Below are 27,475 nucleotides of genomic sequence, written 5' to 3' on the forward strand. Positions count from 1 at the left end.
ACTCGTATTTGCATCCCCTAGAAAAAGTCGTTTTCCAAATTTTTGGGCCTCGTCTTTCTACCCTTCTCTTACTCTTTATGGCCCCACGGAGACTGTGGGCCCTCCTGCACAAAAAGGTCTGTGACTTCGTTAGTTACGCCTCTGGGCCCGTTCCATACACGACAAATTAATTAAGGGAACAATATTGACCAACCTGACAATAATAAACAAATATAAATTATTACTAGTGCCCCTAATAGTAGACTTTTTTACTAAAATGGGCCCAGGACTCATTATTATTTTATTTACCTTTTGTGTGCTGTTCTGTTTATGGAATGTAGTGAACCTGTTTGATGCTTCACTTATAATTTCATGTTCGTATCATATATGGAGTAAGAAAATTTTGTGTTAAAATGCCCCCCCCCCCACGTCAAACGCCGGGAAGCTTCCCTTTGGGCAGTGGGCCCTGCCCCCTACAAGTTACGGCCAGCGTCGTGGCAATCATTTTTTCTTAATTGGAAGATATTAGTTAAGTAAATGATTTTGTAATTCTGTTATTCCATTATTATTATTATTATTATTATTATTATTATTATTATTATTATTATTATTATTATTATTATTATTATTATTATTATTATTATTATTATTGTTGTTGTTATTATTATTATTATTGCAAAATCGAGACTTGGCTACATATTTTATATTTTATGAATTTTTGATTGGATTTCACCTCCTCCATTGAAGGGGACGGCGGAGAGAAATATCATCCTTTTGCTTTTTATTTGTTTACTTGCATACTACAGCAAGCCTGGATACTACATTTCACCTTTCAATATCTACGAGAATTACCCTAAATGTTTTGATGACCATAAGAGAGTAAGTGAATAAGTGATGAGATCAATGAACTTTGCGTATTAACATTTAAAGTATCAAGTTGTAGGAAAAGTCATGACTTATTTCGGTAAAATATGACAAATGATGATTGTGGATATACTAGAGTTATTCGACTCATACAATAGTTATGTCATGACTAGCTAAGATGTTGAGCGTTTTGTGTATTAATATTGCTCTTTGTTTGGTTTCGTTTTACAGATATGATCAGAGATGGCGTAGGTCAATGAAAACTTTACACACGACCCACTGACCCACCACACACCGTGATCCACTCATCCATGATCCACCACCCACCGTGGCCCACTCTGACCCACTACCCATCATAACTCACAATGACACACAAACCACCATGAACCACTGACCCACCAAATCACATGGTCGATGACAAATGATCGATGGCCTCTTCTCTACCGACTAAAAAGTTTATACTTCAATAAAACCTGGTTGTCAAATTCTAAGTAATCGTAAATTGAATTTCCACGGTCAATCACTAAAGCACCTCTCTGTTACAATAACGATGGATCTGGCCTTTATGATATAAAATGGCAGTGTTTGTTATTCGCAAAATTACGATGAATTTCAATTAAATTATCATGGTCTAATTATTTCCTTGTTGAAGTATCGATACTTTTCAGCGGAAAAACGGATGAAATTTGAAATTCCCAAAATTAAGATAAGTAGACCAACATACAGAAGCTTACATTGCAAATTTTATGTCTATTTTTCTCATAACTTGATGGGTTGATTGCCCTGTGCTCTAAACGCTTCATATAATAAATAAGCTTTAGCAATTATTATAAAGCGCATGATAAGCATATATGGATATATGATACGAAATACGATGGATATATGAAAAATATAGTTATACCCGGTTGTTTTCAAAAATCTGGACTTGTAGTGGCCATACGGTAAACGATTGATTTTTATGTCCATTAAGACTTTCTCTCACGATGAGAAGATCTACATCACAAATTTACTCATTCTTACAGAAATCCAGATCATCGTTACACTTGGCTGTTTCGGAGAAAGTAACCTTGTGGTGACCAAGCGATTAGTGACTTCTGGTTGTGTCCATTGGGACTTTTTCTCAGGATGACAATATCTACAATATATCACAGTTTCTGTCATTTTGACCGAAATCCAGCATATCATTATCTTTGGCTCGACTGCTTTCAAATAAGTGGCCTCGTACTGGCCAAATGGTCAGTAATTGGTGGTTTTGGCCATTAAAACGTCTTCTCAGAATCACAATATCTACAACGTATCGCAGTTTCAAGCAATTCCACCGAAATCTAGAATACCGTTCCTTCTGCTCTTTTCAAAAAAGTGGCTCTGTAGTGGCCAAATAGTCAGTGATGGACGGTTGTACAAACTGAGATGTTTTCTCAGAATCATAATATCACGGTTTCATTATTTTTTACGGAAATCCAGAATACCGTTACCTTATCCTGTTTTCAAAAATGTGGCCCTGTAGTGCCCAAAAGGTCAGTGATTCATGGCTCTGCCTATTGACACTTTCTCTGAAGATCACAATATTTACAACATATCACAGTTTCAGCCATTTTCATCGAAATCTAGAATATCTCTATATTCGACTGCTTTCAAAAAAGTGGCACTGTAGTGGTCAAACGGTCAGTAATTTGTGGTCATGTCCGTTAAGACTTTTCTCAGGAACAAAATATATACAACATATCACGATTTCAGTCATTTTTACTGAAAGCCAGAATATCCTTATCTTCGGCTGTTTTTAAAAAAGTGGCCCTGTAGCGGCCAAAAGGTCAGTGATTTTTGGTTGTGCCCTTTGGGACTTTTCCTGAGGTACACAATATCTACAACATATCATGATTTCAAGCAATTCCCCCGAAATCTAATTTCCGTAAGGATTGTGCGGAGTCCTTTGTCATTTCTAAGGAAACCATTGCCCCCTGAAACTCTTTTTTCGCAAAAACGACAAAACCCGTATTTCCTACTTTCCCCTATTCACGTACATTCGAAATGTGATTTGATTAAGATTGGTGTTTATAAGCATCGGTATTAAAATTATATTTCTACGTGAAAAATCATTAATTTACTGTGTGGATCGATTTGGTGACTTTATTTACTTAAAGCTAAAACTGCACAGGGTATTTAATCATATTTTGGTTTAGTGGTGGGATTTGACGTCTTTCTGTTTATGCACATGTTTCATTCTGTGACATGTAAGTTTGCGTGCTCATTCTGAAATCAAATTATTCTATATCAAACAAAAATAATGCTATTACTAGTTCAGAAACACTTAATGAGAAAATGGTAAATAAGTAGTGATGGATTAAGTCGAGTTGCTGTAAGAGAACTGTTTGTATAAGGAGTAATAGGCAGTTACTCAAAGCAATAAGTAAATGTAATGTACCCGACCTTACTTTATTCTATCGATTACAACATAAATAATGATTCCTACTTAGATAATACAGAATAGTATATAACGATATAAAGAGTTATTGGGAGTTGTCCAAGTCAGTCTACAAGGTAAAGCAAACTGCTGCGTGTAGTTCATGGGAGAAATTCGATCACTTGTTTCCAGTAAATTTAAAATGTTGAGGAAAGATTTCTTATGAATTTAGTATCACTCAAAATCTCAGGAAATATAATTTTTATCAATTAACACTCACTCATAAGCAGCATATATTTTATTAGGATTTCAGTATATGATGACATGTTTTGGTACTTTCTTTATGTGTTTTTTTGTTTGCCTTAATTAGGATTACATGCTTAGAATTTAATACGCCATATCAAAATCTTTAAATGTGATTGTTCAAGCGCATTTCGACAATAGTAATTTATAAGAAAACATACATATAAGGAAATATAATAATTTTGCATATGTATATTGTAACTGATATTTTACTATGGATGTTCACAGTACAATGGCAAAACTCTATAAACCAATTTTCACCACCGATTAGTACACAATGGTGAGAGAAACATGGATGAACAGCTCTGAAGATCTATAACTGTTACAGATCATTTAAAATATATTTTTTTCTTATTATTTATCGTAATTTTGATTCTCCATTGAAATTAATGTACCTCGGATGAAAGCAAATTTGGAAGGATAAGTCTTGCACACTCCAAGTGAAAAAAAAATAATTTCTTGAGATTAGAATAGTACTAGAAATAAACAATACAACAGCAGTGGCTTATTTAAAAACTACAAGTCTTCGAACTTTTTTCTTACAAGCCTTAAAATATTGTGAAGTAGAAGTAGTAGAATTATAGTAAAAGCATTTTTAAATACTAATGTCTAGTATGTCATTATTTTATTGAAACGAGCGTTATCAAAACTTCTACCATTTGATTCTACCAGCATTTGTATACCTATTCATTTGTGCGCCTGTCTATTTCACAATAATGCTAGTACAATTGATCCCATTATAATGAAATTTGACATATTCCTTTCTTCGATGTGCAAAAATAATTTTGTTGTCTACTTTTTAAATTCGTCAATAAGAAAAGTTAAAATGGAGTAAAATTCACCTTTATTTTAAACCAACGTGTAAATACATGAAATACGTTTTTCCATATAAACATTGTAATGATTATTGGATTACAAAGAAAGCATACGATAGTGTTCTTAATGGAATTATTATCGTTTCCATGGCTTGGAGTTAAAATTTGCCGGTAATAAAATGATTGATTTACTTCACTTAATTTAAAGGAAATAAATATGTTCCAGATCATGTTCGACAAAAAGAAGGGTATATTTTGGTGTATACGTTTAAACATTTCGTTGAGTTTTCTAGTCTTCCTCTCTGCATAGAAATTAAACCAATAAAGAATAATGTAGTGGATTTTAATCCTTCATCATTTTCTTTGGTGTTCTATGATAACTTTCATAAAAACTCATTCGGTTTTAGTACATTAATTCCTACATTTCCTTTGACCATTCTCCACAATCTTCAGTGTTTGAGATTAAAATGAACCAATAAAAGTTGTGCATTTAACTCTATATTGTAGGATGAATTTAATTCATTCCCACCTACCTTAATTAGAAATATGGTCCACGATATTTTTCGTCCAAATTGTATATTTTTATGCTGCAGTGCATACATTTTGCTGGTTCATAAGTATTACAACTACTTCGATTTGAAATAAATCGAGAAAGTTAGCTCTTCACCACTTCTTTCCCTTTTTAAAAATGTATTCTTTGATGTTTTTTCTCCGAAACATTATTAGTTTTTGACACAAGATAGTGAATTTACTTATTAAAGTTTTAGTATTATTCTCAGTGGTTAGAATTCAAATTGGACAATTATTAGGACTCAAGTAACTCATGCCATGATATAAAACATTTTCTAAGATAACTTTTAAGAAGAAATCAATTTTGGTCGAATATGGGGTAATAATGTCTGAGAATTTCCAATCATATAAAGTACTTAGATATGATATGGGTTAAAAATGAGGGAGTATATTTTCCCAACTCCTTAACATATGTTTAATGAAAACAAAATTAAAACAGAATTTTATAGGCCATAGTGTATGATCGCTTGGGAATCTTGAAACGTTCAATCACCACAGTACTTATGTGATTTGTGTTCCTTAAGAAGATAGTCTGTTTGCTGGCCTAAAGAGATCATCTAGGTGTTTTACGTTAGCCTCTGCTTGACAACAACATTAATCTAATGCCCAATGTGTGTGCTGAAGTGAAAAGGGTAAAGAAGTAACTAATACTTACCGCGAGAACAAAAAATACCTTCTTTGACTTAGTTGAAGAAGTACGAGAAGTCCTTTTGTACTAATCATTAGGACCCATATCTTTAGGTTTCAAAAATTGATTTATAGCTACCAAAATTGTCACTTAAGAGCTTTAATAAGTTACGTTCGCTTTTTACAAGATTTAGTTAAATTAATAACAAAAGACATTATCTGGTTGTTTTGATAATTAAGATATTAAATTTGAAACACATGTTCGTCTTCATTAACCTAACGGGCATAATAATGACTCTTAAACTAAAAGATTTCATTTCATTTTTTGAAGCAAATGTTAGTTTAAACTTCAGCCTTTTACTCAGTAACTTTGTTTATATACTTCGGATGTCTGATTTTTAGTGCAAAACAATGAATATTCTTATTATGGAAACGATGGACAAATGAAATCATATATCATCTGGTAACAGTAAGATAAAAATTACTGAAACTTAGGTTTTATCATGTGTGAGGTACGATAAAATGTTGCGTTGCCTTCTAATTTCCTTAGAATTTGTTCAAATTACGACAATCGTAGTCATTGGGAAATGATGGGATAACTACCCGATCATCTTCTCAACACATCACATAACGCTATTTCAGGACGATGTATATTATGAGAAAGCTGTACGCAACGTACATTATTGAGTTTAATGCGACAAGCAAATCATACAACGTAATTTTCGAAAGTTTCATTGTCTATGAAATTTAATTCCAGCTATAAGAGAAGTTTTATCCTCGCGCGACAACAATTTACTGTAATGAATTTAGGTGAGGATGTTACATGAAATCCTTTAGGTATTATTAAGTAATATTTTTGAAAGCTTAAGCCTAATTTATTTTCCACACAAACACAAGGTTTAAAACTTAATTTCGAATTAAATATAATTTAACTGATTTGTAAAAAGGAAAGGTACTTAGTTCGATATGTGATATATGTAGGTTGTGTACATGTTCATGCATAAATTCCTCATATGTTCAATTATTATGTTTTTTTTAATTATTGAAAGAGTATTTTTCTCGTAACGTTCCATGAACATTTTATTAATATTTGATGATAATCTTTCTAGCTAGCCTATGAGAAACCGTATGCCATGTTAATACCGTATTTCGTCATGTGCATATTTTTACACAGAAATTTGAGGTAAATGTGTCGATTATTCTTTTTCTTTGCATGTTCTCTTGAAAGATGCTTTCGTTGTGGTTGCTTGTAAATTGCTAAGGATACGATGATAGTCTTTGAAACTGGGCTATGAAAGTCATCAACGGCGAAGTGTCAATACATTCATGAACTGTATGTTTACGTATAATTTCGTAGGTGCGGACCGACGTAAAAGAGGAAGATTCTCAAATGTTAGGTAGGCCGTCCAATTTAGTAGAAGGTTAGTGTAGGGTAGAACTTTGAAGGAATATACAATTTTGAACCTAAACTATTGAAGCAACACAAATGTAGAAATAAGAGGGGCGCGGTAGCTCAATGGTAGAGCGTTCACCTCCGGTGCTTGGCGTCCTTGGTTCGCTCCCAGCTCGCGCCGTGTGGACTTTGTGGTGGACAAACACCGTGCTCGTGGGTTTTTCGGGATTCTTCCGTTTCCTTCCACTTTCTTCATTCCACCATTTTCAGTCATTTGTCATCTTCACTGTCTCCTTTAGCCTAAACGGCGTAATCGTGGGACGTAAAACAAAGATTTCATTTAATTTTTAAAAGTAGAAATAAAATAAAATTAATGAACTTTAAAAGTAAAGTAAAAATTTATGAGAAAGTACTAAAATGCTGAAAATAAAAAAAAATCTATAAACAATATTAACTCATTTCAAGTAAATCTTGAAAGTAGAAAATAACATAAACACTTAAAGTATATGTGATCAATGAAAAAAACTAAAGTTGATGTCAAACCAAACAAATTAATGACTACTATAACTACTAATGAAGCTTTAACTTTTGATATTGGTAGTTTAATAATGCTATATCCTAATTGTTGAAATGACATGATGCTAAATGTTAGTCATATTGAGACTGCTGATCTGTTATAATTGAGTTCTATTATCACCGTAAGGTTTTGCTGTGCACCACTTGTCTCTGATGTGTCCTTTCACAAAGGAGGAATTATTATTAAAAAACACTTGTTAGAATGAAATTCAACAAATTCAACCTATAATAATAATTTAAGATTTGCATAGATAGTTCTAGCATAATATATTTAAGACATGTGTGTTTTACAACAAGAACTTGCAAGAGGGCAATGTGGCTAAGTAGTAAGATATTTTCTTTTCGTGAATATTCCCTGGTTTTATCAGATCTCAAGTGAAGTGGTAGTGTATATAATATCGTGCTGTTTTTGTAGATTTCCCAGAGTTTTCCCACTTTTGTTCAACTTCTTCATTCCCTTAGTTTGCAATTAACCGTTAGCTTGCATTTATTACTTTCCATATGTATTTTACACAATAGAAATGTCTGTTTAAACGTAATACAACTAAGTTTATGTGATGTGTTGTGTTAAGTTTCAACACATATCTGGTGATAAACAACATAACACGGACTTTACACTAAATTATTAAAATGGTAGTTCTGACAGAAAGTATTTTTCATGCCTACTTGTAGTAAAGTAATACGTCACTGCAGTTGTTTACTGTATAATTGTCCAACAGCTGTGTTAACAAAAAAATACTAAACAGAAGTGACTATTATAAGGGATAATAAAGTATGTAGCATAAATAATTCATATGGAATTAGGAATGAATTGCAGAATAGGAAGATTGTGGAATATAATATTGTAAAATGGCAACCAAACTTCATGAATGAAAGAATTTATGAGTAGAAATGTATCGAGAACAATTGTAAGAACATGAAAAACAGATCGCAGCATTTCTCTAATGTAAAGTTTGACAGAAAATCCATATGTTCGCAATGCTGTTGTCACGAAAGATTAAAACAAAAATTACCCATTTTTCTTAGCGTGATACGTATGTCATATTACCAAGTAAGGCTTTTTTCATAGCTCAAAATAAAATTAATAGAAAATTTTAATGTTAATTTCTTAGATATGTATTATATCCTTAGAAGAGAATGCATATGCGTATAACAAATACAAATATCTATGTTAGTGCTTCAGTGTCTAACGTTCACCATGTAAGCTACATTATTAACAACATAATGTACAATATACTGAAAGAACATTGTATTGTTGTTCCTATTACTGCATTCCTTGATTCATCCACTTAGTTGTGTAACACTGCCTCGTTGTAATTTTCACGCTGCAAAGTTAGGACTATTGTCTAATTTTGAACTACTCAACAACGTGCCTGTATCAAACCAGTAACACTATGCCGGTTTTAACTGGAACACCGTGCCTTTGGTGTTGAAATAACACGCTAAAAGGGTAGTTATGCTGAAACCACAGGAATATTAACACTGTCATTTCATGGTGTGTACATTGCATGCATACAAGTTAGTTTGATACATTCTTTTGTTGATGATGAACTAACTTTAAATATTATTAGCGGAAATTTCTTTGTAGTACATTATCGCTCAATCGTGTATGCATATATTACGATCGCTGCACACAAATTCAGCAAAATATGATTTATAAAGTTCATTAGTACACGAAAGTAGACAACCAATATATCTGTAAATGTTATAATGTATTTCTCTACTTTCAGAATGAATGGTATATTCATGGCTATTCTGCTATTGGTACTACTTATTCTATCACATGGTGTTGGCAGTCACCGCTTCTTTTTCGGACAGCAAACGGTCAGTCTTTCCGATGACTACAATCAACACGAAAGGCCCAGGGTATTCAATGGTTCGTATATCAAATTCGTTAACCAGATCTTCTAAGTGTCTATATACGCAGGGTGCACCATTTACCTTCCTACAGTCTTGTATATATATAACTTTATACTAGTAGATTAAAGTATTGGAATTTTGTACGATACAAGTATCAGCAAGGGGATAATATTTTACAAATTCTGCAAAACTACCAGGTTAACAGTGGTGTCAACCCAACACATACTTACATTTTTTAAGTAACACTGCGCCACGTTATAACAAAATTGAAATCCACATATGAAATGAAAACTTTTAATAATACATTTAGTATCCAATGTTACACACTAAAGACGCTCTAATATTATTAATATCAAACTTTAGGACGCCTCTACAGCAATAATAACTTAAGTGAGATGTACGGTGATATACATTTTTAATATACCATATTATTAAATAATATGACCATGACAAGACGCATTTTGAATAAACAGAAGTAAAGTTATAATAAATTAAAAATATTGTTTTAATTCAAATGCTTTAGTTCTAGAAAGTCCTTCGAAATTTATACGTCTAATGACGTGGATGATTTTCGAAGGAATTAACAATGATAATTCCGTTACCAACAGTATGAAATCTCATACCATTTCGGAGACATACAAAAATGGGTATATAGTACTTTAATGTTTGAAATGACGGGTCTGTGGGATGTCTTCATTATCAATTTTTTCTTTGCTTTTATAACATTACAGCAGTAGTTGTGGATAGCAGTAATCAGAAGTTCTTGCATTTACTTTATTTAAATCTTGAGCTGTGAACTTGAACAATGTTTGGTAAATTTCTAAAACATATTTCAAACTTGAAATTTTGAGTATTTCCTCCGCCGTTTTTACGAAGCTGATGACTTATTGTGAAAAGTCATTGAAATGGATGACAAACGCATATAACATGTGTTATAAATGCCATCACCTACACATTATAATCAGAGATGTAATGGAAAATATACGGAGGTATATGGCGTATACTGACCTAATAGTTGTATAGCCTAGTGCATACTCACTTTAAAGTTATGAAATATATAACCAGCCATTATATAACTGTAATCAAGTTACTTTTTGAACTACCCGTCTTTGTCCCTGCTGAATTAATCCTGGTAAGTAGGTTAGGTTAGGTCTAAGTGTTTTATTCTACTGAATAAAGCATAGAAACTTTGCGTTCAATTTGATTAGATGCACCGCTTGCAGAAGGCTGATCTAGTCGTATAATACCGATTCTGAAAGTATATTTACCCGATGAACAGTCGTGGCTTCGCAACATATTCCATTCTATCGGACCACTAGTAGTACACTGTATGAATATCACTCGGCATTCCAATTTCTACTGCAACAGCTAAATTGACGCATAGACATAAAACCCCACTGCATTCATTCCCACACGTTTTTCATAGTCCTGTAAGGGTATGTTTTAGTCGTCATTTTAACAATTAAAGGAATGAAGACCATTATAGTGTCGTCAGAGCTTTCTAAAGGAATGTAACGAAAGAGAGTAAGATATCCCATTTACTGCGCTGTGTCATGAAATATTATCTAAAAATATGACATTACGGTTGATGGTTTTTGATATGAATCTGCAACTGATTGTTATACGTCCGTGCAACCAAAGGACAGATTGGTGTTATGATGAATTTCTGAAGATATTTAGCATTCATATTCACGTTTCTTTATGACTTTTACTACTCCTAACCATCCATGGCATTTATGATTCTCGACAGAAAAACTTCTGTGCATTTGCGGTAAAACTCGTTACAACGATTTCAAGATTTATCGCGATATGTACTTACCTTAGTGCTACAATTACTCGTAAGATAAATGTAGGTCTTATCCAATTTGAATTCTCCATCCGCGTCTTCGGTATAGTTTGAAGAATTGTCTTACGTTCAGCAATAAGGTGAAGGAATATATTCCTTATATACGCATCACAGTCCAAGACGGTTAGAAGTGACTTAGTTGACAGTGCATTTTATCGTATTTAATTTCTAAGCATATGATGTGTGTCTGACATGATAGTTGAAGAAAAATTGCACGAAGCACCTTACGCGTTACTCTGGCTGATATCCTTGAATGAGAATCATTTTAGTCGAATGTTTCTGCATCAGCCACATTTTCGTTTCTTTGGCAATCATATTTGAAGCTGTGGTCCCTTCAATGGTAAACCATTAGTCGGTAATGTTAATTATTCGATTGTAAGAAAACAGTATAATATAAAGATCCATTTGTAATCTTCCCAATAACGGTTCATTTGTTCCATTTTGCACCGGCATCTACACAATAATTGCTCACATTTGCATGATGAGAAAACATTAATAATAATAACGAATTCATGTGTCTGCATAACTACAAAGGTGATAGCAGTATTGCAAATCGGTTGTATATAGACTTGCTATACAAAAGCTAAAATTGCAGTGTCTAAGCCTCTACCAGTGATAGTGGTTTAGATTATTAGATTCATAGATAAACTCAACTATTTTCAAAGTTATCCCTTAGAAATAATAGTCTCAAAGCTACTTCATTTGACAGAATTAGACTGTAATGTATTGATGGCGAGGCAAGTGATAAGTTAATTGTTTGTACAAAAGTATGAGATGACAAAATATAAGAAAGGTTTTTCGCTCAGTATGGCATTGTGCTTAAATATTGCTATGTAATACTCTCGATATCTTACATTATGAAATATGATTTTCCCTCATACACTTTTCAGCTCTGATGGAGTTACGAAGCTAATTTTTCTGTTTAGATCCATTTAGAACCTGAAATAACAATACCATTTTTATTCTTCTTTTATTCGTTCAGTGACTCATAATTGGGCGTTGTATTTAAGTAAATGAGGATAAATGTTTCCAGATTATCCCTTATTGTAAAGTCGACTTTTTCTTTCAGAACAGGATAAAGAGTGGATTATACAGCTTGACCTCAAGGAATTAGAAATTCTAAGTATTGATAATGTAGAAGGGGTAAGTAAATACACAAAGAGAGATTCACATTTAATATTAATGGCATTTCACTTTGACACACATATGAATACCTATCACATATTGAAATCAAATTTTTAGTGTTTCAGTTAACGTTCAATAGGAAAGTAATCATCATAAAAGTAAAATAATAATTATCAAAAGCAAATAAATAAAATACAATATTGAGTTTGTATTCATTTCCAAACCCAGAGTTTGATCGCCATCTATTTTTTTAAATTAATGATAAATCATTTTTTCCTAAACGTCTCGGCTGAAAGATAACTTAATACAACGTGACTATAGAAAATCTCTAATCACTTTCTATAGAAAAGAAGTCTTGACTTGCTGACATGTATATGAATCACTCATTTTAGAGATGATCATTGACTTTTTTGATTTTTAATTATAATAATTCAATATTATTATTATGCTTTTCTTGATGTGATCTTGGCAATAAAGAAGGTGAAGAATGCTAAAGGGATGAAGCTTGACATTGTTATAATAAGAATTCATCCACATAGCCCTTTAAGATTGAAGACATGAGATTTCCTTTTTGAACTCTTCATTTAAACTAATTAAATACGAGTATTTCGTTTACTTTTTGATAATTTTGATACAATTTTTCTTGATGTAATTTCTATAGTAAATTATTACCGGGGAAGGATAAAACCAAAGTATAGGATATACATATACCAATTCATAGATCTCATTCGACTGAACAAACAAGTATAGATAAGTGTAAATTTTCATGTTTTGTTTTCGATAACATTGACAGAAAGTATATTTTAGTAAATGAAAACACAAGATGCTCTACAACAATCATGCCAACAACAAAGATAAAATTGATAGTGATTTATAGGGACATAGAGTCGAAAGTTATGATTGATTTGTGGATTTTAATTATCAGAGTATAATATTGTTCAGAGATTAGATATATAATAAGTGGTTAGATGTCAGTGATCTGAACAAAATGCCATGATTAAGGTAAACTCGTATGCTCAGTGATCCACAAATTCGACAGAAACTAAACTTTAACCGCTAAAATGCATGCTATGTGTTATCAGTAATGATTGATAGTTTTATTAACTAAAACAGTTATGCATTTATTAATAACTAGCAGATTGCCCGTTCTTCGTATGGGGGAGAACACGTTTCATATTGTACATAAAGAGCAATGGGTGTTGAATTCTGATCTAAACAGCAACGGAATTTTCATTTTTCATCATAAGTACCCCAGAAAGTATGGACTTGAAACTAATATCGGGCACCTTTGATCGTTTTTCAATATCTTCCCCTCCGCAATAATGCAGCTTCAAAGTAAAATTACAAAAAGCATCCCAGGCTCGCACCTCATGTATGTTGAAAATTGGTTCAAGATCGGTTAGGTGGTTCAAGAGTTATTAAGTTATATATATATATATATATATATATATATATATATATATATATATATATATATATATATATATATAAGACCTACAGTCAAAGTGAAAAGATAAAAAGCATCTCAGGTCCAAACCTCATCTTGAAAATTCCATCAAGATCGGTCAGGTGGTTCGAGAGTTATAATCACGAATATAATCACAAAGTCACGAATATAATCACAATTTTATATAATAGATTTGATTTGAATATGTAAAAATATACACTCTTAACTAGTAAATTATATGTAGTGTATTATTCTTTTTCTTCTCCTAACGGTGACAGCAAATTTTCTAGCAGTGAGACAGATACCCCTATCGGTGACACACACGCTCCAAAGAGTGACCCAAATACTCCTAATAATGACTTAAATATTTCTAGTTGTCACTCACATACTAAACGTAAAACACGTTTGCCTATTGTCATTAACATATTTCTTTGGTTTCCAGACATTAAAGGCTGATTTATTCATGGTGTTTTCTTGGGAGGATCGTCGAATAAACATGTCTTCCATTACGGACCCTTCGTTCAGTTATCTCATTCCTTCTGGAGACAGAAAACATTTTTGGATACCAGAAATATTCGTTCGTAGAATGAATATGCTAAGCACCAATAAAGGTCTCACAGATACGAGAGTACTGCTCTTAACACACGGGCAAACTCTTCAATACTTACTCAAGTAAGTGTTCTGAAGTTATTAATTAATTTTAGTTTGATTCAGACTGTTCTATCTTTATTATTATAATGTTTTAAGATTGCTTAATTAGATTGTTTTTATTTTCTTCTTGTTTTCTTTTCGCTTTTGAAGCTTTACACTGTATTGTGTATTAATTTGGAAGGATTTACCAAATGACTGTATCTGTGAGTTCATCAGTAGGAAGTTTCAGGAAAGAAGGGCAAGAGAAAGCGGCAAACGTTCTATTTGAGTCAAATCAGTAACCCAAGTGTATGTTCAACCTTTTCAGCTAAACCATTCTCCTCAAAGCGGAAATGACAGAACTCAACCAATTCTGGTTTCAAGATTGATTACTTTGAGCATAGTTGACAATAGAAGCGAGAATCAATGATTTTAAATATAGGTTTTATATATTAAAAATATATTGGATTTTCAATATAATTCATCTATTGCGTCGGAACTACCATTTTCCGTTAAAATAGAAAATGTTCTCCGTAGAGCAAAACACGGTAAGAGATAGTGTGGGAAAGCTTTATGATATTGATCAGGAGTCCCAAGAATAACTTTAATTTCAACCTTCAATTCTCCATTGAAACTAGGACTAGTGGGACTTTAAGATTTCCAACTTCAACACGCCATATCGCTATAACTTAAGATAGCCATACTAGCACAAAAGGCAATAATATAGGCTATATGATAATGATTGACTTTACAGTATGTTTTTCTGTTTTACATATTGAACACAACTAAATATAAATTATGTACACTTTTACTATCATATACATTTGATTGGGTTTAACGTAATATTTGTTTCTTTCATGAAGAACGTTTACACATGGAAGAATATTCAAGTTATGGTGGGTACTCTCTTCTAGAATTTCAAGCAAGCTAATCATAAGCGTGATTACTAGCATTTCAAATGACTAATAAAAAATTCTCCCAAAATAAACGAAATACAATGTACGCTTTATCATTCAATATTAAATGTTTAAATTAATCTGCCGTAAAATTATAACTTATTCAGAAAACGAAGATCTTATTCGGTATAACAATATGTCACATAATTTCTTAAATTGAGTCAAAATTCCTGAGAGCGCGTATTATCTATTTGTACTTACCTACGTATATGATTAGTAATATGCTTAATACATGGGAAGAGTAAAAATAGTGGCAACCCTACTATAATCCTTAACTACTATAATTGACTAATGTAAATATCAGTTACCTTGCTTTAATCACTAAACTGTATCCCGGCAGAGTTGTTCGGAAAACCAGCAAAAAATCTTACTTCACATAGGTTATATGAAAGTATGTTGACGGAAATATAATACATCTTGTGACAATTTGTTCAAATACTATTGATAGTATTAATTTACTAACATTGAGTAATATTTTAACATTCACAGCGCTATACTTCAAGTTAAGTGCGATTTTGATTTTGAATTATACCCAATCGACATTCAGCTCTGCAATATAGACTTCAGCGTATGTAAGTAATTTTTTTTCTCTTTTTATTCTACGTATTTCAATATCAATATCAGAATTAAATAAATATTGATATTAAAATATAAACAAAATTTAATTGAATATACATTTGCTACCACAATTTTAGTAATAATATGCAATGTTAGATACTAATGTAAATTTCAGCAATGTAGTATCATGTAGTAATGAAAAAGTATTTAATGATTTAAAAGTCCATTCATTTGTCCTTAAAGACGATTCTGTAGCTTTACTACTACGACAGTAGTGCTCACATATGGTTGTCCTTATAGCATATTGTCATTATAGTATATATTGTCACAATGTATGTATGAAGGGTTGGTTCCTGGGACTCGTACTTACCTGAAAGTCCTACTGTTTTGTAAATAAGTATAATTTTAAGATTAACCTTACAAATATTAATGTAATTTATTCTCATATTAAATTTGTATCCCTCCAAACGGTTTGGATACGCCCCGAAATAGATATCTGCCTAAGTACCTTGTTGTAACTACGTAATCACGTGTTCTTGTTTTAAAAATGAATTTATTAGTTATAATAGTAGTGTAACAGCGAAGTTAATAACGAATGACATTCATTACATTATATTTTCAATACAACATTACGAATATTTTTGAAGAAAACATAAATTGGGTTTGAGCAAAAGTAAACTACACTGTAGTTATTTATAAAGTACTACTAAAATAATAAAGTATAACCATCAGTACTTAGCATATGTTATTTAGGAATTACATTGGTAAGGTGATATTGAAATCCACACTGTCTTGTAGTATAATCACCGAAAACAGTATTGAATTGATATGTTTCGCAGCACAGCTAGACTTAAGTTTTTTTTTTAATGTATAGCATCACCGATGAAAGAGACGAAAATCTCAAAATCAAATCAACATCAAGAATAAGACCCGTCAGAAGAAGTTTATCATAACCTCTTGAAAAACTGTTGGTCAATTTTTACCATGTTAAGTGTAATTTTACTGAGAACGTCAACTACATTACCCACTATTGTAAATTCATAGTACTATACAGGTAACTGGAATATGTGTGGCAAAAATGTATCAACAAGAATCGAAAAAATGATCTGTCGGAATGACAAAAATGGCCATTATGTCTGGCCGGGTCTGTGGACATGAAAGAAATGAAATATACCAATCTGGTGGCAAGTCAAAGTTGAATCTCAAATGTACGTTTGCAAATACAATATTACATGATTCCACACCATTCTTAAAATAATCAGCTACAGCATATTGGTAGATAGGAATGTACACACTATTTCAGCTTTCTCCCACAAAAGTGTTTATTATAAAACTTTATTATGGCACAATAAAGTTAGAATTCTGATGGTGGTTCAATGACCAATATAGTCTTTAAATTTGGTAGTTGGTCTTTAGAGATATCGCAGGGTTCAGCACAAGCCAAACGACGGGTTCCCAAGCCAAACGACGGGGACGAGAATATCGGTTCCCAGTCACAGCCAACAAAAACTGAAGGTTGCTCTTAGGGTCCAGGTGGAGCCAAGAGAGTGGTAGGAGAGATAGTATGTGAGGTGATCAGTCCCAGAGCAGACTGATAACTTCGAAACTGTGGTGACTTCTTATATAACCTATCCTTCTGTATTTAAGTAGAATTTCGGAGTTGTGATGATGTTTGTCCTTTTGCAGATTACATGTTGATCTTGCCGTCTGCTTGCTTGTAGTTGTGGTAAAGAAGTACTTGGCCATGTTGGTAAAGATGAGGCACGTGTAGTACATAATTATATTCAAGGATATTAAGTTCTTTATATTGGCTATTCAGTCCTCTGCAAGTAATTGCCTGCACTATGATTGTAATAGTGTATTTACTAATTTTATTTTCATGGTAGCATTTCTTGTATTTTCAGATGGTGTGCACAAAGATGAAAATGCTAGTCTTGTATGGGCAGCAAGTACAAGTGTTAAGAAAATGGAAGTATCGTTGCCTCTGTACCATATTAAAATATGTTCAAAATCAGAACCTCTAATGTCACCAGTTGGAGTAGGTGAGGACAATTTCATAATTATATTTGTTAGCTTTCTAAACGTTTGAAATAACAGATAAAATAATTGAAATTATAATTTAATATTTAAAGTGCTATTTTTAACTAGATGCTGGATCTTTAAGTGCAAATAGAGACTCGAAAAGAAAGCACCAATAAATGGATTAAAATTAGCGTAGGAGTACTACACTATTTTCTCGAAAGTATGGGTCAACAGAAAATAAGCTCTAGTGTATTAAACATTACTCCTAATTTAAGGCTAATCAAAGAATAAGCCATATTCCCAAAAAAAATCTTTGAGTAGTACAGGTATTTTACCCCATAACTTTAGCGGGAAGAAATGCAACTGAAAATCTGGTACAAATAGTAGTCAGTACTGTACCGATTAACACAAACTAAAACGTACACTCTTTGTTGTATTTACGTAGTACCATAAGGAATAAGCAAAGGATATTATTAAAAAAAAACATATTAGTATTGATGTGTAACGACATGTCGCACATTTTGGAGATAAAATTGAATAACAACTTCAATGGAGATTGACAAGCTATCAGTAAGAAATAATGTAAAATTTCTTAAGATATAAATAATATCCATATCAATTTGATTCATATCGCCATTTCTTTATCAAAAGTCACTTAAAAGTAACTATAAATAAATCTCATAATTTATTTTTATTGCATTTAGCACAAATAACGGGCGTGTCCACCATTCAGTTATGTTATGTGTTATTTATCATTAACATAGAGCGGAATGTACGTGAGAGGTGTTGTAGGCAGAGAAGTAACCAACTTTTTTTTTCTTTAGAGATTTAGATATAGATAATTTTTACATAAAAATTCATAAACATCTTTTCTGAGTTGAAATGAAAGAATTGAGTTTTGGGAATTATTTTGATGTGTGTGTAATTTTATGTTTATTTGTACTTGTTGAAACTTCCCAAACACTGACTCATGACTAGGAATTGACAAATATAAAGCGACCATTTACGTTAGATCAGTGGTTCTCAACTTGATTTCTATGATGACCCCCAGTTTACCACATCCTCTAGCCAGCGACCCCCTAATAATTTCTGGTTTGTAATAAGTTAATGTGGAATTTTTAATATATTTATTGCGGATATCTCACGATATGAATCTATTTCTATAATAGTATAATCCATTTCTTATATATGGTGGATACAGTCACTTCCCTAAAAGCGAATGGATTAAAACCAAATTTTGTCAGATCATTCATATTACAAATATTGAATCCGATCCGTCATACTGTTTCAAAATGGAGGTCGTTTGAAAATTTTAAAACTTCATAACTCCCTTAACTTTGGATCATATGATAAGTATATAAAGTGCTTTATAATTTTGGTTAAGAAAAGTTGAACAGTTGTTAAAAAAGTTTTTGGGTATTTTAAATTACTTGATAACATGCGTCATGAAGATTGAACAGGACATTTCCGACTAGTTAAGTCATGTCATGCTCAGATATATCATTACTTTTCAATTTTAATTGTATTTCAATATGCAGTTCTTATTAGTTTTATATAGTACCTCTTTCATTTAAATTGATTTCTAAACAACTGTCCACCCGTTGAAAATGTTTAGTGGACATATTTTTTGTTGTTCTTAATAGAATTACAAAAATAAAAACATGTCTATCAGAAAAAATTCAAAATAGCATTTAAAAATATTTTCTGGTATTGGATTCTAATTATAATTATTTATCTCTTGTGTTTATTTTTGCGTTTCCTAAGGATCGTAACCCCAGGTTGAGAAACCCAGCACTAGATTAATGATGTAAAATATAACATGTTTAGTAGGTGTGTTTTTTAAATAGTGAAATTGACTAAAACTGTACCTACGATGTATTTGAGAATTTGTTGCAACTACGCTCGACTGAAGAGAGCAACTTTTTCTTTTTTTGGTTCGAGCTGAGATGATGTCCTTTTTGTACTTGTAGTGAAATTGTAGGTATGCACAGTTATGAATATACCTTTTTCATCACATTTGTCAATGCATAAATTTGCACGATGGCATGTGAAAGTTAGATGACTTCAGTGCTTGGAGTGGATTTTAAAGAGAGAATCATATAGCAGTTTTCTTTACAGACAAAGAATTTATTAACTAATCACAACTGAGTTTTGAAATATCCAAAGTTCTTTGTACTGTTTTTAATAGTTATTGAAGGAGTAATATACTAAAAGCAATGTCATGATCAATAGTTTATTGATCAAGTTGCCTAGCGTCCGTGACCCCACATGTGTTCATTGCGTCAGATATATTGATTAATCATACCTCTGATATTTAATATACACGGGTATTATGTTCAATTCATTCCAGAGACAGAATTCTCAACAAAGTTTATCGAATTAAATTTCTACGAATTAATGAAAAGAAATTTAATTTATTTCACAGTCAACATCTTACCAGAACTTAGAGTGCATGTTCTTCTTGAACGTCAAATCAGAAGTCATATAATCCAATTATATCTTCCAAGCACTATATTTGTGGTATTATCTTGGGGAAGTTTCGTAATACCTCCAGAGACAGTTCCTGGAAGAATGTCCTTGCTTCTAACAAGTATGCTGTCCTTGATCACCATGCTCATTGCTAATAGGTAAGTTATAATATTTTGAAATTTCAAACTATGAGATTAATTGTGAAACTTACTATTGCAAATGTTGAGATATCATATTGTCCTAAACAAGCAAAATTGTTTTGTATATAATACTTCTTTTGTTAGAGATGGACATAAAATGTCCACTGTAGGAAGTATAGCAGAGCATGGCAGCCCAGTGGTAGAGTGCTCATCTTAGATGCAAAAGATTTCTGTTTCTTATCGTGAGCCATTTGAAGTTGAAAAAGAAAACATCGTTTCTGTAGATTTTCTCGTGTTTCTCTCATTCGTCTAATTTTCTCATCCCATCAATTATTTCACACTCATTCAATTTCACAAATCATTTATTGCCTCTAACTTACAACAGATACTAGTAAACCGAGAAATTTAATTTAATGACATTTGATGTCATATGTAATAGAAAGACAGACATATATTTAAATAAAGGCTGAAGTAAAATATTGATTTTAGTGTTCCTGAAATATACTCGCTAATCTAAGGTAAACACACGATATGTCAAAGTGATTACTCAGGAGATAATTTCTGGAATAAAGGTGCTGAGCGGTAAAAAATAACAAATTTCATAAATTAAAATACTCTAGCTGAACGGTGAGTTTTTGTCCTCATAAAACCAACATTCAGAAGACTGGTAACTGGCATTTGCGTTATATTCTAGTAGTAAACTTTGTATATTCCTGAAAATGTTTTCAACATAGAACTTAAGCTAGTCTTTGCCACTAATTTCGGAAAACCATCAAAAGTGTTTGTGATTGCTGGTAAAATCTGTTCTTCCGAAAACTGTAACGATTATATTCATAACTCCGTATTTAATCAATATCTTAATTGGCTTAACTTGTGACAACCTTAGCAACGTGGTGTACCCTTAAGTCACAATACCATGCTCTCTTATAATTCTAACCTATTCTATTGCTAACCTCTTTATCTAAACTCTTTATCTATTCTCTATCTATTCCATAATACTCTTATCTATTCTCTGTTTAAACAGCAAAAGGTTTATTGATCAGAATCCTACTCGAAGCAAACGTGTCTGTTTCGATCTAATCTATAGACGAAGGTTAAGATTAACAAGACAATCTCGCTGGTTGATGGATGATAACTTGAAGATACATGGTGGTATTGTCAAATTAAATTCTAACTTTTAATGAAGCGTCTCTTTTGTGAATAAATTAACAGAGTATGATTTCTTTAAATTACTTCTAATATAGTATTTCATTTCCAGGCAATCTTCTCCTCCTTCTTTGGGAGTGACCTGCTCGGAGTCTTGGCTCGTTATCTGTGTAATGTGTTTGTTCATGGCATTGATGGAATACATTTATGTTTTAATATTAATAAGGAGATCAACACTGAAACCAGTCACGTATATCCATGCAACAAATAATCTTGGATTGTTCAACACACGAAATGTGTTAAAGTCCGAGAAGGTAAAATACACATAAGAGTTATTTCTTAAATGTTCAAGTTCGCATACACGTTTTAAGTATATTATATGTGATGAACTGAAACTGATATCCATAAGTATTCATGGTATATAACTACCCATTATACACAATGTAACAGCATTTTTAATAGGGGTGTCTCAATGTTTGTGCTTTTAAAGAAGTCAATATACACATTCAAACATTAGTACCATTCTGTATCTCCCTACAAATGTTATCCATGCAAAATTTGAGAGGCAAATTGGCGTTCGAAATACTGGCGTATCACAGCTTATACTGCATTGCTGAGCTATGGATCGAATGCTGAAGTGTCTATATGTAAGAATATTTTCAGAAACCTTTGTACAATTGTCCTCGATGGTAACGACATGGGGCCAGAACGGTAAGAATAACTTATTTCTGTACGTCTTTCACGAAACATTCTTTACCAATCGACCGTTGTTGTTTTTGAAATGTATATCTATCCATATATATTCTTCATCAGGTAAAGCTCTTCTCCTGTTTGACATTTTTAAGCAGTGAGGAAATGCATAAAAGAACGTTGACCATCCGTGGATGAATTGTGGATTTGGAAACCCCATTTTAATGGCTATTCCTCCAATAATATTGCTACTGCTGTAAACTAGAGCATACTCCATTATACTCCACTAAAATTGCATCATACCAGGTTGTAGTTTTGGAGCCACATTATACAGTGATCTGCATCACTACAACGTCAAATTTGCGTTCTCGCTTGCGATAGTCGTTATAACAGTTATAATTACTTTTGCATTATTTGCGTTGCAATGAGGACCGTGAACCATTATAGAATGATAGCTATATTCAATGAGCGGGTTTCAGTTGACCAGCATTCTTACATACGGAGACATTATATGATGTCTGTTGGTTAAAGGAATATGAACTTCTTGTTTGGTCCGGTTTCATAATGGTACTTCGCTGAAACAAATATTGTCTTCGTAACATCCATAACTGAATATCTACGTCCCTCTTGATTTTCGCATTACGGAATGGATGAGTACTCTATCATTACAAACCTCTCTTACCAATTATGCCCAGTGCGTTAGTGACAAGGACTGCCTACATTGCTCAATCCTTACAAAGTCTTAGCATAGCGATAAGTTTGTATTATTACCAATCATACTTGCAAACTTTTCCAAAAAGTCGATTGATTTAGCCCATCAGACTCCATGGCTCTATTGTTCAAGCAACCAATCTCTAGACAGGTATTAGTGTCTTCCAGTTATAACTACTGTTTGAGGACCATCAAACAAGTAGAGTCACACCAACATAAGCCGTGTACGTTATAAGTCAAGCATACTTCGTTTTCCCCTTGGAATACACACTTTCCTGGTTTACTGAATCAAATTGCAACTACAGTCGGGGAGTTATCTTCATGGCAATTTAACAAACGTGTTTGATTTCATGAGATCGGGGCGCTCATGTGTTCAAAACTCAGAGTTTAATTGACCTCAACCTCCAAGTGAGAGCTGGGTTAAGTAAGTGTAATGTCGAAATGATTATGTGAGTGTAAGGTTGGGTAAGCATGATGTCAAAATGATGATGAGTAAATGAGGTTCATATCATGGTGTCGAAATGATATGAAGTTAAGTACGCGAAATATCAGACTTGGGATGTGAACATGAAGTTAAGTGAGTATAAGGTCCAAATGATGTTGAGCAAATATGATGTCTAATTGTTATTACAAGCATGAAGTTAAAATGATTTTGTGAGCGTGATATGAGATTGATTGCAGATTTTAATCAAACAATAGTAAGTGGAGCAGAGAACATTATAAATAAAATCTGTAATAAATAAGTTTGGGAAATATTGGCTGGACCAGGTAGGAGTTCAGGATATTAGGTGGGAAGGAAAGGGCGCGATGCAGGTCTTAACGTTTACATTTTTTTTACGGGGAAGGAAATAAAAAAATCACTAACAAGAGACAGGACTTTAAATAAAAGAATAATGTTAACAATGAAATGGTAAATTTGCTAAAGGTAGACTCTACTTTATTACTCTTTAGACTCTGTAGTGTGATATTATTGTTCTAAATGTGCAAGCCCTTAAAGAGTATAAGGATAATGACATTGTTACATTCGCAAAATATAATAAAGGAAGCTTATGTGGTCAATATAAAGAAAACTCCTATATCAATTCTCGAAATATCATATTTATACACATTGTGTTGTTGCTAAAGCTTATATATTTGCTCCCGGGTCGTTTTTGACCTAGTATCATAATTTCCCAATGGGAGATCAGCAAAAAGATATAACACTTATTTCACCAAGAATAGGCCGATTTTTTTTTTATTTTCCAAAATTAATCAAAATACAAAACAAAAAAGATAAGGGCATATATGGGTTTCCAGAACTAATTTCTAAGTACGCTATATTGTTCCATATGTATCTTCAATTCACATTCATTTTTAACAAATATGCACAGAATATCCTTGATATACAAAAGCAATAGTTCGTCCGATAATTTAAAAGTCTAATTACATTACATCCCGACACTCTTCTCGGTTTCATAAATGAAAAGAAATATCGGTCAATTTCCCAAACGTTGAAGAAGTTTATAAAATCTTTCAGATCTTTCAATGTTGTCTTCCCTCGATTGATTTGATGTAGCGAATGATCTCTCTAACTCACTATTTATGATTTTTTTTCTTACTTCAGTTTATGTTTATTTTCCATCAATAGAGCTCTTGGCTGAATTTCTGTTGACCTTAACTGTGGCATATGTTTGAAGCATATTTCAAGAAAATCTTATTTGATGTGCATGAAATGGTTTTATTACACAATTCACCGATATTTTAAAAATATTTTTTTCTCATTTGTTTCTGTAAGACTCCTCTTATAAATTCACAGGAGTGGTCATTACATATTGTGATTCACATCAGCTCTAGTTTGTGTTTTTGGAAGAACAAATTATTATATGCTTGTTTTCTGAGCAGAAAACATGATTTTAATTCACGATATGCTCAGAGTTCTGACAGGTAATGTATTACCACTTTAGTTCCATGGTGATTAACGATGAAAGCGGGCTTATACAATTACCTTGTTGATAAAAGGATTTACAACACAGATGGAACTTATTTAGACGTTGAATCGATTTAAAGATCGCTTTTCCATAAAAAATATGCTTTCTGGTCTATGGATGTCAATATTTAAACCGGAAGTAGCGGCATATTTCCACTACGTCCTGTTTTAATAGATTAACGAAGCTGAAAATTATGTTTCCTTAAGACGCTGGACCGATTTCAAAACTTCGCTTGTCACTATGTGATAGCGGTTATGTTATATTCTAATCATTGTTGTAATTGGAAAGTGTTAATTTCTATTACTTCCGGTTTGAGTGGAGGGATAATTAATAAGTTGGTAAACTTTCTTGTAACGCTGAATCGATTACAGAAACTGTCTCTTGATATCGCAGTATTTTTAATCTTATACCGGTCGACGGGCGGACAACAGATATATATCTAAGAACATACACGTTCTGTAAGTTTTTTGATACTTATGCATAGATTAGTTTGGATAATTTACAATTTTTTTTTTTTGTTTCAGGGAAAGAAGATAGAAGTAGGATATCTCAGTAAATTAATCACTTGCTTGAAGACTTGTCTAACAGTATCTGATACACAGTCATGGTGTCTACAAGATAGAATATCTGCAGTATTATTTCCATCGAGTTTTGCTATTTGTGTTGCTACATACGTTACGTGCATGATGAATCAGTATTATTTGCAAGAACAAACTAAAAGCGAAGAATTTGATCGTTGTTGGGAAGAACAAAGCAATTAATTTGATTATGATCAAAATTTTATAATGCGTATGAGCCACATAACACCATTGTATTCATTTCAAGGTTATAGCAATATTCGGGATAAATAACATTATTTATAAATCAGTTTTTTCTGTAAAGAAAATATAAGAGGGTTCAAGCGATTCGGCACTTTTTGTAAAGAAAAGAAAAACGACAATGAATCTCAAGGAGTAATAACTGAATTTACATTTAAAAGATACCGGTCGTTTCTATATAAAGGGCATCGGTGGATAAATATAGTGAAATAGCCCCAGATGAATCTTTGGACGACAAGTGAGTGGTTTGTGGGTACCCCCAAGATACACTAATCCCCCACGTTTCAAACCTCAACTCTTATTGGTTCATGAGAAATGGCGCAAAATCGGAAAAGTGGAATTAATTTATTTCTCAAGAATGGCTCGATCGATTTTCTTCAAACGTGGATGTATGTATAGGTGTATACAAGGGCTTCGTCTGAAAAATTTAACAGCTCCCTCCGACCATTTCCTTCCCTCCAAAAATTCCATTCAATATTTTGAACCCCTTTTGACCTATGATGGTCTGCGAGCACAATTATGATTAAGTAAATTTTAGATGTCGCTTTAACCCTACAATCTCACATACTTTTTTTCAAAATTGTATCATGGGTACGCCATGGTCAAAATTAGTCAAAACCAACTTTACCCCACCTATAACTGAGTAAATACAAAAAGAACAGCTATTGATGTAGCTTTAGCATATTTCCTAAGTGAATGAATGAGAAATCACACCTGAACTACCAAATTTACTGAAGTGCCATTTGATATCCTGTGGCACCCAAATCCCTAGTTTGGGATATTGTGAAACTCTTTATATTTAATAATTTATTTGGGAATAAACTCCCTTGTCACTTTAAAACAAACAAGAAAAATTTAAGCTTTGTGACTGTGTGGATTTGGCTCGAAGAAAGGAATACTGACAGCCAGGAGCGTCCGTTACGATTTTTTCTTCAGAGCAAGACCCCATCTACAAAAGAATTGTACGTTTTATATCAGTAAATAGCAGGCAATGGAATAAAATATAGACCCTGTAAAACTTATATTACGGACAAAGGTTATGAAGTTTCTATGCCTGCATTTAAAGGCAAAAAAATCATAATTGCCCACTGCAGAATCAGGTAATAGATGATTTGTTACAAGAATTCGTTGGGCAGTTGAAGCTTCACATGGAATACTGAAAGAAAAGTATCTATTTTAATAAAATACTTGGGAATGAAATTGTAACTAGTGTCGGCCCGCATTATAAAATTGCTAGTTCTCTACACAATAAATTTTCCATGCGTGACACCAGATGAAAATCACGCCGCAATCAACGCAATCATGAAACCTACAGAAAAAAAAAACTTCAGGAAACGAAAACACCTTTGGAGCCTTTGTTGAACAGATGAAATTTAAACAAGAGAACTTTCGTTTACGTCTATTCCTTCCCAGCATCTTCACTATTTTCCTCGAATGACCGGAAAATATTAGAAAGTATTGTTTTGTGGATCCTTCCAATATAAATAGTTATTTGGCAGAAATGCTGGATGAAAGAGGTAATATTAATATGCAGTGTGTCAAAGATAAAGACAAATATTAAA

At 32.6% G+C, this 27,475-nt stretch overlaps 1 protein-coding gene across 1 annotated transcript in view; it reads left to right on the forward strand.

Moving 5' to 3' along the window:
* LOC145681782 (glycine receptor subunit alpha-2-like) overlaps positions 1-25,856 on the forward strand; it is a 60,907-nt gene extending 35,051 nt beyond the window's left edge. The window contains exons 2-9 of the mRNA XM_081753391.1: positions 6,917-6,980; positions 12,304-12,377; positions 14,249-14,478; positions 15,882-15,964; positions 17,855-17,992; positions 20,398-20,599; positions 21,840-22,041; positions 25,620-25,856. Of these exons, the coding sequence (XP_081609517.1) occupies positions 6,917-6,980; positions 12,304-12,377; positions 14,249-14,478; positions 15,882-15,964; positions 17,855-17,992; positions 20,398-20,599; positions 21,840-22,041; positions 25,620-25,856 (1,230 nt within the window). The remainder of the gene's footprint in view (positions 1-6,916; positions 6,981-12,303; positions 12,378-14,248; positions 14,479-15,881; positions 15,965-17,854; positions 17,993-20,397; positions 20,600-21,839; positions 22,042-25,619) is intronic.
* Positions 25,857-27,475: the final 1,619 nt, after the last annotated feature.

This window comes from Thermobia domestica, chromosome 3 (assembly GCF_964235325.1).
Source record: "Thermobia domestica chromosome 3, izTheDome1.hap1.1, whole genome shotgun sequence".
In the NCBI taxonomy this organism is placed as follows: domain Eukaryota; kingdom Metazoa; phylum Arthropoda; class Insecta; order Zygentoma; family Lepismatidae; genus Thermobia; species Thermobia domestica.